The following is a 13,707-nucleotide window of genomic DNA, read 5'->3' on the forward strand; positions in this document are numbered from 1 at the left end:
GAGTTGGGCCTGGTGACGTCAGCAATGAAAGGATAAAGGAAAACAATGGCTATCAGACAGTGTGCAGGACAGGAAGTTATGCACATGCAAACAGGAAGCGGACAGGGGTTCGGCTGTTTTCGGCAATGCTCCCGTGTTTGTGTTGTTCACTTGTGTTAACCAAGCAAAAATCAAACTTACATAAGGAAATCTAGACTTAGACTAAATGGAGATTTCAGCAGTGACACAGTATGTCAGCAGTATGAGCTGCTGCTATTTTGGATTCACTGTCTTCTTTTAAAAGACCACAACAGTGAAACTTCCCTCAGCCTTCTAAGAAACTAGGTCTGGTGCTGCCGTCCCAGAGACAATCAAATTAAATATGGGTCAGAACTTGAGCACTGCATACATTTTTTTAATACATAGAAAGTTAAAAAGAACAGCATTTTTGTATCAGTGTAAGTCTTTACTGTCACATTTTGCACTTTTTGTACGCGAAGAAAACAAAAATAATGACTTTATTCAATAATTTGTCTCCTCTGTGTCCATGGATAGTGGAACATACCAAAAGAAGGGGGGCGAGCTGAACACTGGATGAGCTGAACGCAGGAAGCGTACGCTCTTCTGTGTCTGGCGCACCACAAGGATACGTTTTCTATGCGTATTTACGCTTTGATTTGAAAGAAAACAGCATATCCTTTTGGCACGGCTGACACAGAAGAGCGTACGCTGCCTGCATTCTGCTCATATTCTCCAAAATGGCGTTACGGTGATGCGGAGAGACAGAGGAAACAAATTGTTGAATAAAGTTATTATTTTTGTTTTCTTCGCGTACAAAAAGTATTCTCGTTGCTTAATAACATTACAGATGGACCACTGACGGCACATGGATTATTCTGACAATGTCTTTCATACTTTTCTGGACCTTGACACTGTTATTTACTTGGCAGTCTATGGGACAATCTCAGGCCTACCAGTTTCCATCCAAAATATCTTAAATTGTGTTCCGAAGACGAACGAAGCTTTTACGGCTTTGGAACGACATGGGGGTAAGTGATTAATGACAAAATCTTAATTTTGGGGTGGAGTATCCCTTTAAAAAACAGCCCTGTAATTGTGAATTTCATTAAAATAACAGTCATCAAATCATAGGATAATTCGCACATTCCCCTCCCTCATAGATGTGCTGGAAGATCTCAAGAAAACAGCACATGGTTGGTCTAATTAGTTCAGTTTGAACTCTTCCTGCTGTGCATTTACACAGAAGACATGCTCCAGTTTAAAAGGTTCCACTCCCACTGCAGTTCAGCACATCTGATATTAGCCTATATGATAACGTGTTGATAAAAATTCTTAATATGTGAGGACCTACAGGTTTAATCAATAGTCTTATCAGCAAACGACCTGTTAGGGAAGATTTGCAGCACGGACATGACATGCAAAGCATGCTGTTGTTCTTGTCAGAAATTTCCATAGCCAGATAGCATAGTGTGAATATGGAGCAGTTCGCTTGGAACAAATAATCCAGATGTCTTGCATACAGCATACCTGAAAATCATTATTGTATGAATCTAAAAGTCTTGCATTTATTCAAGCGCATTCAAACATGAACCCACAACATGACCAATAGGATGATTCTCAAACTATTTCTGTTGTTTGCCAAACGTAACAGCAGTTGTATTAGATTAGTTGTACAGTTGTATTAGTTGTACACCAACATATGATTTTGTGTATTAGTTGTCCTTTATATTGCATTGCTTTTATTGGGTCTGAAGCACTGCTGACACAGCACTGAACCTGCATTACATCTATCATCCTCTTCATCACCGTTATTATAGGTACAGAAGGGTTGCAGTAAAAACATACCGATGACAGATCATATATTTCAGAGCGCATGTGGAGAGGTGTGTATTTAAGGGTATGTCAACAGCCCGCGTCCATAATAATGCATGAGCCCTATTCAGAGGAAATCTGATGCAACCCTGATCTCTAAAACGTGGCATGGAGATGGAAAACCAGCGACTCACCCTCGGAGAGCTCCAGCTCGAGCTCCGCCAGTTTCTCGCGCACCTCCGCCGGGAGAGTCATCGCGATCGCCGGCGACGGGTCCAGCATCATCATCAGTAATCCGGTGGAACTGCGCTCTGCCATAATGATCCAGCAGGGTCAGACAGCTCCAGGTCCTCGCCGGCCAGAGGGCTTGCTGTGGCTCAGATCAGCTGCTGGAAAGAGAGGGGCGGCGGGTGCTGCTGGTCGCTTATCGCATGCAGATGTGAAAAGTATCGGGGCGGTTGCATATAGGCTGCTGTTTGCTTACAGCTCAGCCGCTCGGGCCGCAGATAAAATGTAAGATCCACGCCCTTCTTCAAGCCGGATTTAGCGCTGGATGGTCGTGCATGACTGAAGAATGCTTCGTAAAACAAAGGGAAACTCGACCAACTCCGCGCTTCAGCGCGCCACCATCGCCATTGCAGCAGAGCAGCTGGGAACAGCGCGAGAACAGATCCAGCGCGTCAGTGTCTCACCTACACACACACACACACACACACACACACCGGTGACATGCACTTGCCTTGCAAACACTAAATCAGCCGTTTCTCTGTATAATAAAGTATTTTGCCGTTTGTACGTGTTTATTGAAGCAAATCTCTTTCAGGTTTTAAGCTTTCTAACAGACAAATAATGTATAGCTATTTATAGCATGGGCCAAATGTTAATAAATATGCACTGTGACACTTGAAGCTTAAAAAGAAGTAACAGGGTTTATGGTAACAGGGTTGACAGTAACAGGATGAGCAGTTTAGTCCATTCAAGTCAACTTTGTGCTCAAGGTCATGACACATGGGTTTTATTAGAAAGAACAAGCTGATAATACAAATATCCACTTTTCAATAATCAGCTCCTGACAAAAACCAAGGTAACAGGGTTGAATGTCAAATTGAAAACATGAGAAAAAAACAATACTTGGCTTCGAGGAGTTTGCATCTTAATGTTTTTGAATGGATTTAATGTCAGTTATGAGAGTAACAGGGTTGACTTTTTTTCTTCTTTTAAAATGCACATCTTTGCTAATATAGCAAGAAGTTGGAAACACACATAAAAAGTCAAATAAAGTTACAGGATTTTTTTTTATAACACTTTGGTAAAGCTTGGTAGTTATTCAATGCTGAGTCGTTGTTTACACGTGTTCAAGACATAAGCACACATTATGCCAATAAGCATGCATATAAAATCTTATGATAAACAGAATAGAATGATAAACGGTGTTAAAACCTGCATCTCAGTAGATGAAATCCCAGGTCTCCCTTTAGGTTATAATGTCATTTTGATGCGTGATACAGTTTTCTGTGACTCTGGCTGTCTGAAGCTATCAGTATTCAAATAGTTCAATATTGATTGGAACTTTCTTTTACCAATTTATTCAATTAAATTAAATGACTTAAATTATTGGTTTTATTAAGGGCAATTGGTTCAGATGTTTTAAAAGCAAGTTTAACACGTGGTGGTGAAGTTCACTGCCAACACTGGACAACACTGCCAACATGCGGCCAATATAGGAAACTACAATAACAAAACCTGAGATTTATTTACTGAAACACTACAAATCATAATTGATACAATTCATAGAGACATCATTATGATGATCGCCTACTCAAACATCATGTTCTTGAATAACCATCTACCTTCACTTAAACGTAAGGGTTCGTGACAGGATCAAGACAAATAGACTGTCTTCCTGAGAGTGTGTCTCAGATTTAAAAAGTAAGAGGATTCTGGAGATGTGTGATTGTGTTCATATACTGCACGATTCACCGCCATGTGCAAGTCTATCAAATGAGTCCTCCTGAAAAGAATAAAAACACAATTAGTAATACTTACGTAACGATTAGAGATCAAAATCAATCAATCAATTAATCCCTGGGTCCAAAACAGCCAATAGAGATTTAGAAATATGCAATCTAATTTATGCAGTATACTATATGATAACAGTAAAATGTTTGGAATAATTTTATTATTATTCAGTTATTATTGTGAAAAGTTATTACAATTTAAAATAACTATTTTCTATTTGAATATACTGTAAAATGTAATATAGTCTTACCTTTTCTGTCCCTCAGTTAAGGAGGTTCTCAAGGCTTTCAGGTACACAGACTGATGGTTTGGCACCTCCAGCTGTTTAACTCGAGTCCAGCAGTGACTCCAGAAGATGTCTGCATCCACCGGGACAGTCCTCTTGCAGCATAAGAGCACAGGCGCGTCTGTCTCCAGCTCTCCAGCCTCCTCATCTTCACACCCCATACACCCCGCACACCTCTGAGGCTCGGACACATCATAGCTCTGGATAAAGAAGAGTTTAGGCTTGCCTGCCAGGCCCGGGCAGGAGTCTGAGGTGAAGAGGCGCCTGACAGTGTCCAGGTTCAGTCCTGGACCGTGAGAGTCGGTGGCCAGCAGATCTGATGAGCGGCTTCGGCTGATAACGCAGCAGACAAAAGCAGACGCTCTATAGTGACCCTGCTGATGGGCCACTTCCCTCAGAGTGGACTGCACGTCTCTCACACTCAGCAGCTTGTGCGTGATCACACGGAAGTGTAAGGCCTTAAATGTCTGCTCCAGCTCATCTGTAAGGAAAAGAGAAGCCATTACTAAAGGGTAGTGTGATTTCTTTCACAACTAAGTGGTACTATTAGTACAAGTCACCAAACAGACATTTATATTCAGTTGAATTTCAATTTCAAACTCAGTTTAAAAAATAAAAATAAACTCTGCTTAAATAATAGTCTGCTATTAAAATAGCTGAGCATTGCAATTAGTAAATGGAAAAGGCTCATTCTGTTGTGTCTTGGTGATTAAACCAATTTTTTTTATGCTAGGAAAAGAAACAACAAAACAATACCAGCTTTTGGATAAACAATTTTGGACTTGTAATAGTACTGATTTAACACATACTGAAAAATATGAACACAGTACAATTCAATGTTTTTTTTTTTTTTTTTTTTATTACAAATTAATTCTTTTATTTTTCTTGTTTTCTTTTATTTTGTTATGTTTAACAGTAAAGACTTTGTTACATAAGATTTCTATTTCAATTAAAAAAAACTGTTATTTTGAAATATCTATTCATCAAATAATCCTAAAAAGTGTTATGGTTTCTACAAAAATATTAAGCAACACAACTGTTTTCAACACTGATAATAATAAGCAGCTAATTAGCATATTATAATGATTTCTGAAGGATTATGTGACACAAAAGACTATGTTTCAGCTTTGTATCACAGGAATAAATGACATTTTATAAATGTCTTCAAATAGAAAATCTTACCAGCCCCAAAATTTTGAACAGTAGTGTAAACTACATAAGATCAGTGATTTCTCACCTCCTTCAGTGCCGACGCAGTCTATGATTAAACACAGTCCTCTGGGATCACTCTGCATACTGTACACTTCCTCCTGCTGCTGCAGATCAAAGACAGCATATCAGCACTGATCTCTTATACTGTACGTCAGTGGTTTTGCCACATTCATCACTTGATAGCAATCTTCCGCAGTGGCATTTTCACCCACAATAAGAGTTTCACTTATATTTGGAGTCTGCACCCATAACGCGTTACTAGGAGATAATGTTACTTAAAATATTAAACCAAATAATACCCTAAATGCAAAACTGTCATTTTGGCCATATGGTCAAAGAAAGAAATGAAACCTTTTGTTCTAAATAAAATCCTAGTTTCATAATGAACTAGCTGAGCATCAGTGCTCCTTGTATTAAACAGATATACAGCATATCTTTAAAGCATATCGAACATATTTCAAATTCATTTGAAAATTCATGATATGCATTTCATTAAAAATTTATTTATTTATTTAAATTACCTGACAATAAGAGCTAGTGCCAAGCAGTTTCTTCTTCACTGCGGTCGGTTTATCTAAAAAATAAATTAATAAATTAATAAAAAGAAAAGAAATAAAATAACATAGATAGAGATCAATATTTATACAATTACACAGAACATACTGCACTCTACCAGTCAAATGTTAGGCACACCTGATTAAATATACATATTTAGGATATTTTTCAGTTGAGAGTCACAAATATAACACCAGTCGCTTTCTGAAAATCAGTTATTAAGATTTTTGGTCGCTTGATATTTCCCATGCCATCATATGTGCTTTTTCTAGTTTTGATGACTTTGGTAATACTGGAAATTTTGGGATAAAAAATAAAATAAAATAAAAATAACAATAAAGAGACAATTGACTGGTAGTTTGAGTATTTCCTCTTTCTGTCCATTTTTGAATGAACTCACCAAAGAATTTGGGAACTGGCCTGACGTAACAGGAAGCCGATGAGACACTGAATGAGCTATTCGTCTGTGAATGACCAAAACATTTAAATTTAAGTAAAGATTATTGAAATATGAAACATTTTAAGTGAGACAAAGCAACCAAATTAAATCTCACCGATGGCACTGAGCAGAACTTCAGCCTGTCTGGAGGTGAAGATCCTTGTTTGGTCATTAGCACTGCAAAAGCGGTTTTCAGTTATTTAAAAAAAAGAAACCTTAAGGTTCATTTCCTAATAGAGATGACACAACAGAAAGAACGGCCAAAAAAGAAGCAGAAGTAGGAAAGAGGAACTGAATCAGACTGTTCAGACGCCATCCTCCTAAAATGGAAATGATACATTCGACTCTTTCACCGGGGCAGTACCTTTTCAATGGGTACTACTATGTACTTTTAAATGACTAAAAATGCACCGTTTAGGGGTGAATATGATGCAAAGGCTACAGCTTTTGTAACTTCTTTTTCTGAGATTGTATCACGTTAATGACATACTGTATCCTAAACCGCTCTGAATGAGACAACAGGCCTAATACTTATTTCTTGCATCTTTAAAAACATCAATAACAACATAAAGCTGGTAATTCTTACCTGTCTGCTGGTAGTGACTGATCTTTTTAGCGAGGTCGACCCTGTGGATGGACCTCAGGCAGTGTTCGATCAAGTCCATCTTCTCACTGGAGAGCTGGTCGAGTTTCTCCAGCTCCACTACAATGTCTAAAAAACTCTGTGAGAATATATTTAAAAATTCATTTCAGCCCCAAACATGAAACATTTCAGTTCGACACGTGAAGAACAGAGCTTTCAGGACATCATACCTGGACATTTTCCAGTTTGTGTTTCGGTAAAGTGCCTCTGAGTAAGAATGTCAGTGACTTCAGGTTTTCTGTGTCCATGTCCTCACTAACATCGGCCATCAGCACCTTAAAAACACAACGTCCTGGTTAAAACCTTCTCTTAAACCCCACACCGTGCATAAATGGAGATTCGCAGAGGGGGCATTACCTGTATTCTGACACAGAATGGCCATTTTTGAGCAGTCCCTCAACCGTGCTCTTGTTGGTGCTCAGCACTTCTCGCAGCAGATCATAGCGTTTTATTTTCAGGATGAGCTCCATGAGAAACACGTAATCCATCCTCATCTGGCACAGCACAGACTGCAGCATGCCTCTGGGATCTGTAGAGAACGTGTCCATATCAAGAGCGCCGCACAGGTAAGAGATCCGCTTGCACTCATCGGTGCTGAGCTCATCGATGATCTGACTGATGGTGTGGAACAGGCCCGACATTGTGCTCCAAAACGACTCCGACGAGGACAAAAACTGCCATTGTGAAAGGAAGAATCACTCTTTATTGGGGAATTTAGTTCATTTACAAAAAGTTTAGGGGTTTTAGAGCAGCCTATCATTTCTTGTATTAAATGTATTTCTTATAATGTGCTATATACAAGTGGTGAGTCAGGTCATTACTTTCACAATTAAAAAGCATTTAAAAATGTGCAAGCCAAGGCATTAAATCAGGATGTGACTCAGTGCGGGGTTATATGCATCTTCAAATGACACCCATCTACATCATACTACGTTATTCGTCTATCCTATAGCCCAATAATAATAATAATAATAATAAACAGCCAAAATAGCACAACATATAGCCTATCATATATCGTATTAAATAAATATCATATCTTCTGTTTAAGATTATTTAAGACTTTGAGTACTATGAGTAGCTTCCGTGCGGTAAAGTTTTGTGAGCACGCTTTAAAAAAAAAAAAAGACAAAAGAAAAAGAAAGAAAACCTGCTACGTTTTGCGTGAAGATGAAGTCAATAACTTCTCGAATAGAAAGACAAAACTGTAGACCTTACCTCAAGAGAGCTGTTCTTCTGACTGAATGGAGGACCCGCTCTGTTGCGAATATTGCGGTAATTCACAGGAATTCCACGACGATGATTAAACTCGAGATGGAAAGAGAAAGGAGGAAGTGGGTGGTACAAATGTAGGTCGTCTAACATTACTAGCCAAGCGGAAGTTTTTGCTCTTATACACACGAGACGCGCATTAGCTGATGAATGGAAAGGTCTCGAGCGAGGCGCAGCGGTCTAAGATTTCCATCTAGCGTCATATTTACATATCTAGCGTCATATTTACACATCTAGCGTCATATTTATACAGACGAGTCAAGACTGTATGTGTGAAAAGAGCTAACTCTTCCTCTGCATATCCTCCTGAGAACCAGAAATAAAAAGCTTTGTGAATTTAGCATTTTTTGCATGCCATTTCATTGTTTAGCATAAAAAAGGTAAAATAACATTTTTTTAAAATTATATTTTATTCATATGTTATGCTACGTCCTTCTCTGTAGAGGACACCAGGACTCTTTCTAAAAATAAAATGACAAGAACAGACATGAAAAGGCAAAAACAATGGGAATTCTTTTAGAAATCAATCAATTTTTAGGTTTCAGGATTTTTTTATATACCAAACTTTAAGGATGGTTCTTAACTATGTTATAAAATATGTATATAAAAATTCTATAAACTGGTTTTCCATTAAGCACGACGTTATCTATACATTGTATCTAATTTGCATATTAAAGTGCTGTTAGGACAGCATGTTGCAAAAAGAAGTATAATAATGGGAGTGGTAATTGGCCAGATTTTCATAATAATATCTAATATCGCATACGAATATTGATATATAATTTGTTTTCCTATTCAATTATTTTGTCTCCCAAAATGCATAATAAACATGCTTTTAGTCCTGGTGTCCTCTACTGTGGACATGTAGGAAATGATGTCTTGTTTCATAACAGGAAGTCATATTTTGATTTAAAGTATTTGTTAATAATATAGGAATATTACATTATGTATGTAACAGTGTTGTTCAGTAAAACCATGGTTTTGATACTTAATATGAGGCCAGTTATTATTGCCTCATCGTTACTTTATGTATAAATATAGTCATAAAGCCTGTTTTTACACGTTCTATTTGTATTACTAAAAAATATCAGATTACTTGCTTGTCAAAATAATCAGCAGATTATTTGATTAGCAAAATAATCATTAGTTAAGCACTAGATTCGTTAAAACCTGTCAAAATACGCTGCATTGTTTTACTTTTTGTGATTAAAAGACAAATATTTTGTCATTTGAAAATTTCTTTATTAAAACATTGTCTCGTTCTAGTGAACCGAGTTATCTGCATTTTGTCTCGCCTTGTGAGCTAAGTGTATTGTCACATCCCTAGTGTCTATGAGCATGATAAAGCTCATAATTTTACACGTGTATGACATAGCTTTCATTTGTTCAGGTCAATAGCACACGTATGTCTGCAAGATGTCAAAGATCTTTTGATCTGGAGAGCATCCGCTGCGAACCAACATCTGACAGACGTCTATAAAATGTGAGTTTTACATACATTCTAAATCATAAACATCTTAAACACATCTAATAGATGTCTACTTGACATGAAACGTCCCATAGACGTATTACAGATGAGCAAACACTCTAAAAAAAAATAAGTCTTCCAGATGTAAATGCAGAGGTCTCCGTGATGTACGTGTGCTATCAGGGTCATATATTCATGAACAAAAATCTGTTTAAATAAGGAACCATGTACCATTTTGTTTATTAGTTTATTTATTACAATTTGAAAGATATTAACAATATTGATCGATAAGTGAGATCTGATTTTAGTTCTTGAAAGTCCTGGAATTTTATTTTGCAGTATCTGTAAGAACCCTGTTTAAGTTTCCAGTTCTTGGACCATTTTAATGTTTTGTCGTTGTTGTTAATTGAACTGAACTGTAGTTTTCTGTAGTAAACTGTCTTTGTATATTTCCTATTTTATATTCATTTCCTAGTATTTAATTTACCATTATTTCTTTTGAACAGATTAAACAACTTCAGAAATGTCATGTTTTAGATTGTAGATCATCTTGTACCCTGTCAAGGACAACGCTGACCAGCAAAACTTGATAATCAAAAGCATCCTAAATGTTACACATGTTTGCACTATATTGTACCTCTAAACTTCATATCACATAAAACTGCAACCAAAAACTTACTGGATATGAAAAAGTGTAAAAGCATATCTATTAAGATCAAGTGTTTAATAAGTAAGCTCCTTTTGCTAATCATCTAACCTCTGGTTACCTGTTCCTCTGCTGGCAGCTATTTTCGTTTAGCTGGAAGAGAAGTCAACAGATTAAATTTAGATGACCAAAATGATTCATGATCTGAAAATGAAAATGTACCATTTTACACACACATTTCCCCATTCAATTAAATATTAACCTTCCAATCTAATTGCCAGCATCTGTGCAATGCCACAATCCTTTTGATTCGTACCTCAGTGTGTACAACAAAGCATATTATAAGCACAGAGCAGTGCATTATTGAGGATGTTAAAGACGTCATAGTCACAACATAATCTTAGATTTGCATCCATGTTAACCATTTTCATATTCAGAAAATGTAGCATGCAAATCACTGGCATTTATACTTTTATAAAGAATAGCATTTGACTATAATGATGTAATATCCAATGAACAAACAACAAACGTACTCAGCCCAATTCAATTCATTTATATTTATTTTACATACTTGTCATGGGAATCATAACGATGAATGAACACGGGTATTAGGAAGCCTTTCATGGGCTAATGTCTTCATGGGCAGACAACAACAGACTTAAAACCTGCAGCGAACACAGAGTCCCGCAGCGACTGGCTCAGCTGAGCTTCAGCCTCACTATTAGTGCTCGGACTTCTTTGGAGGGAAGAAAGCATACTCCACTGCCAGTGCCACTGCAAACGCTGCGAATCCTGTCTTAAATCCACGGAGGAGAACGTCTCGGAAGGTAACTGGGATGCCGAAGCTGCCCGTATATCTCCACGCCTCATTCCTGCAAAAACAAAAACTGTCATCCTTTAGTCCTTAATTTTCTTACTTTCATAATATCCTGTTTTAGAAAAACAGACTACTGCTGAAGCCAAACGTACAGAAAAGTTTTACATATTAAACATTTTTATCTACATTTTATAAAATACTTGGCTGAATGCACTGAAATGATGGCCGTGAAGTCACAATAAGAGAATCACTTTTAAATTTAAAGGAACAGGTCACTCAATTTTTTTTTTTTTTTTTTTTTGGTGCTAATACATTTTTCAATTTAGTTCATTTAACTTGAAATTTGTGAAAATGTACTCACTCTCAGGCCATCCAAGATGTAGATGAGTTTGTTTCTTCATATGAACAGATGTGGAGAAATTCAGCATTGCATCACTTGCTCACCAACGGATGCTCTGCAGTGAATGGGTGCCGTCAGAATGAACATGCAAACAGCTGATAAAAACATCTAAAAAAATCCACAAGTAATCCACACCACTCCAGTCCATGAATTAATGTCTTGTGAAGCAAAAATGTGCATGTTTGAAAGAAAAAAATTCCATTAATTGTTGCTTATGGCTAAAATACCTCTATCCATAATATTGCTTTCTCCATTCAAAAAGGGTCTTGTCTGATCAAGCACCATTTACAAGAGAAAACAATCAAAAACAGTTCTAATCAAATATACCAGTTAAGGACAACAAAGGATGGACCTCTTCACTGGAGAAAGAGTTATTACGGATTATTTATTAATGGTGCATGTTTTTTTACAAGCATCAAGCTTTTTACAAGTATCAAGCTTTTTACTTCACGTGATGTTAATTGATGGGCTAGAGTCGTGTGGATTATTGTGATGTTTTTATCAGCTGTTCAGACCCTCATTCTGACGGCACCCATTCACTGCAGAGCATCCATTGTTGAGAAAGTGATGGAATGCCATTCCTCCAAATCTGTTCTGATGAAGAAACAAGCTTATCTACATCATGCATGCCCCAAAGGAGGAGTACATTTTCTGCTAATGGTCATTTTTGGGTGATCTATTCCTTTAACTCATTTATATAATTCTCATCACCATACACAAGGGTGCACTGGAATTTAATAGCCCACTATATATTCAGATACAGCACTAAAGTCATGTGCATGCTATAGAGAGCTCCAGGCAAACAATGCAGGAGCAAATATCAGAAACTGTATGATCTCACCGAGCCCAGGGGTCCCGGAGTCCTCTTCGAGCGAGCCTCTGCTGGGTTGCTTCCAGCGGCGTTCCTTCCCATTTCCACAGTTTGTAGTCCGGCATGGACAGCTTGCCATGCCCATGATCCCCACCCATGACTGCTGCTGAAGACATCTCACCATCATTCATGCAGCATGCACAGAACTGAGCAGCTAGTGTCTCTTTGACTGGGTCAGGTTAAAGTCACTCGACTCATCTGAATCACTCTACTGAAGAGCTCAAGGACGAGGCGATTCAAAAGAGAGAGAAAGCCGAAACGTGTGGCTAAAGCTTGTGTATAAGTGCAGCTAAATGCACATTTTGAGATTGCAACGGGTCAGTTCAGTTGTATCTCAATGGTTTCGTTTCATGAATTAGCTGTTCAGTCCTGTTAAACTACAACTGAATAAAAAAATAAACACTGAAGTCTTCAGGTTCACACAAAAACAACAAGCGAACCAGCAGCTCGTGACAACTACACTGCAAACACCGCCTCCGGTGCTGTCCTCAGTAGCAAATAACCCCTGCCTCCAGTTTAAACACACGTTTATCAATGTAAACCTTTTGTAAATGTGTTAAATAGCAGCATAATTACCTTTTTAATGCAAAGTGACCTCCAACATGAACGCGCAATCAATCCCGGAAGTTCAGTTACTGCTTCCTGTGAAAAGCTAACGTCACTGCGCATTCGAAATAAATACCAAATTATATGAAACAGGTATACATTTTGTAAAAAAAAAAAAATTTATACTTAAATGTTATCACAACAATCTGTTATTAAATCTTTCAGAAAAGATTTAAACTATTCAACTATTTTTGATAAAACAATAACAGAACTTTTATTTTGACACTTTTTTCCCCAACTTCCCGTCCACATGTATGAATGAACACTTTGGCGCATGCGCAGTTTCAGTTTCCAAATCACCGGTCAGGGCAAACTCGGCAACTTGGAAATTGTATTTAAATGATCGTTATATTGTTATATGTTCAACAAAATTGTCTTAATATGCGTAGAGTTGTCTGTCCTTTCCGTCGGCAGCAGAGTAAACACGTTTACACATTTCTATCTGAGACGGTCACCTTGTGAAAGCCGACGAACGGAGAAAAAGAAAGAAAAGAAAACTCATCAGGTTGGGTTCTTGAGGTTATAACTTATTATTTATTCTATTTAATTGCGCTTTCACTATGGGTGTAGTTCTGCGGAATCTGCAGAATGTGGTTCCCCTGAGACGAGCCAAACTGCGCAAAGATGTGGAGGTCCTGAGACACATCTTCGGGGTCCAGAGGTT

General features: G+C 37.7%; 4 protein-coding genes across 8 annotated transcripts in view; 1 reads left to right on the forward strand and 3 right to left on the reverse strand.

The window, feature by feature from the left end:
• The window catches only part of LOC109109519 (disco-interacting protein 2 homolog A-like), a 136,063-nt gene extending 133,375 nt beyond the window's left edge, over positions 1-2,688 (reverse strand). Inside the window, 1 exon segment of the mRNA XM_042730677.1 lies at positions 2,007-2,688. Within this exon segment, the coding sequence (XP_042586611.1) occupies positions 2,007-2,130 (124 nt within the window). The 5' untranslated portion in view covers positions 2,131-2,688.
• A 117-nt stretch (positions 2,689-2,805) lies between these two features.
• On the reverse strand, positions 2,806-8,582 carry LOC109107075 (CASP8 and FADD-like apoptosis regulator). Of its 2 annotated transcripts, none has more exons than XM_042730676.1 (10): positions 8,182-8,582; positions 7,324-7,640; positions 7,137-7,241; positions 6,910-7,045; positions 6,439-6,500; positions 6,285-6,348; positions 5,851-5,903; positions 5,355-5,430; positions 4,082-4,598; positions 2,806-3,823 (listed from the first exon to the last, which is right to left on the reverse strand). In XM_042730676.1, the coding sequence occupies exons 3-10, from the start codon at positions 7,233-7,235 to the stop codon at positions 3,694-3,696; spliced, it is 1,137 nt and encodes a 378-aa protein (XP_042586610.1). In that variant the 5' UTR covers positions 7,236-7,241; positions 7,324-7,640; positions 8,182-8,582; the 3' UTR covers positions 2,806-3,693. The 2 variants fall into 2 exon arrangements, with proteins under 2 accessions (XP_042586610.1, XP_042586609.1); XM_042730675.1 differs by having other exon boundaries at positions 5,355-5,433; positions 8,182-8,577.
• A 2,309-nt stretch (positions 8,583-10,891) lies between these two features.
• Positions 10,892-13,168, reverse strand: LOC109107074 (NADH dehydrogenase [ubiquinone] 1 beta subcomplex subunit 3-like). Of its 3 annotated transcripts, none has more exons than XM_042730682.1 (3): positions 13,014-13,168; positions 12,408-12,540; positions 10,892-11,221 (listed from the first exon to the last, which is right to left on the reverse strand). In XM_042730682.1, the coding sequence occupies exons 2-3, from the start codon at positions 12,533-12,535 to the stop codon at positions 11,071-11,073; spliced, it is 279 nt and encodes a 92-aa protein (XP_042586616.1). In that variant the 5' UTR covers positions 12,536-12,540; positions 13,014-13,168; the 3' UTR covers positions 10,892-11,070. The 3 variants fall into 3 exon arrangements, with proteins under 3 accessions (XP_042586616.1, XP_042586617.1, XP_018975887.1); XM_042730683.1 differs by having other exon boundaries at positions 12,408-12,543; positions 13,014-13,164; XM_019120342.2 differs by lacking the exon at positions 13,014-13,168 and having other exon boundaries at positions 12,408-12,543.
• Positions 13,169-13,312: 144 nt separating this feature from the next.
• ybey (ybeY metalloendoribonuclease) overlaps positions 13,313-13,707 on the forward strand; it is a 3,123-nt gene continuing 2,728 nt past the window's right edge. The window contains exons 1-2 of one of the 2 annotated variants that reach the window (XM_042730680.1): positions 13,313-13,548; positions 13,631-13,707. The exon at positions 13,631-13,707 is cut by the window's right edge and continues 105 nt beyond it. In XM_042730680.1, the coding sequence (XP_042586614.1) occupies positions 13,402-13,548; positions 13,631-13,707 (224 nt within the window). In that variant the 5' untranslated portion in view covers positions 13,313-13,401. The other variant, XM_042730681.1, reaches the window with a different exon arrangement.

This window comes from Cyprinus carpio, chromosome B9 (assembly GCF_018340385.1).
Source record: "Cyprinus carpio isolate SPL01 chromosome B9, ASM1834038v1, whole genome shotgun sequence".
Taxonomy (NCBI): Eukaryota; Metazoa; Chordata; class Actinopteri; order Cypriniformes; family Cyprinidae; genus Cyprinus; species Cyprinus carpio.

Coding starts and splice junctions, on each gene's coding strand:
- LOC109107075 (XM_042730675.1), bottom strand. CDS start 7,235: ATGGCCGATGTTAGTGAGGACATGGACACAGAAAACCTGAAGTCACTG. Junction 5,434..5,850: donor GCACTAGCTCTTATTGTCAG/GTAATTTAAATA, acceptor TTTGATCTGCAG/CAGCAGGAGGAAGTGTACAG. Junction 3,824..4,081: donor TTAACTGAGGGACAGAAAAG/GTAAGACTATAT, acceptor TATTCTTTTCAG/GAGGACTCATTTGATAGACT.
- LOC109107074 (XM_019120342.2), bottom strand. CDS start 12,522: ATGGGCATGGCAAGCTGTCCATGCCGGACTACAAACTGTGGAAATGGG. Junction 11,222..12,407: donor CTCCGGGACCCCTGGGCTCG/GTGAGATCATAC, acceptor TTGTTTTTGCAG/GAATGAGGCGTGGAGATATA.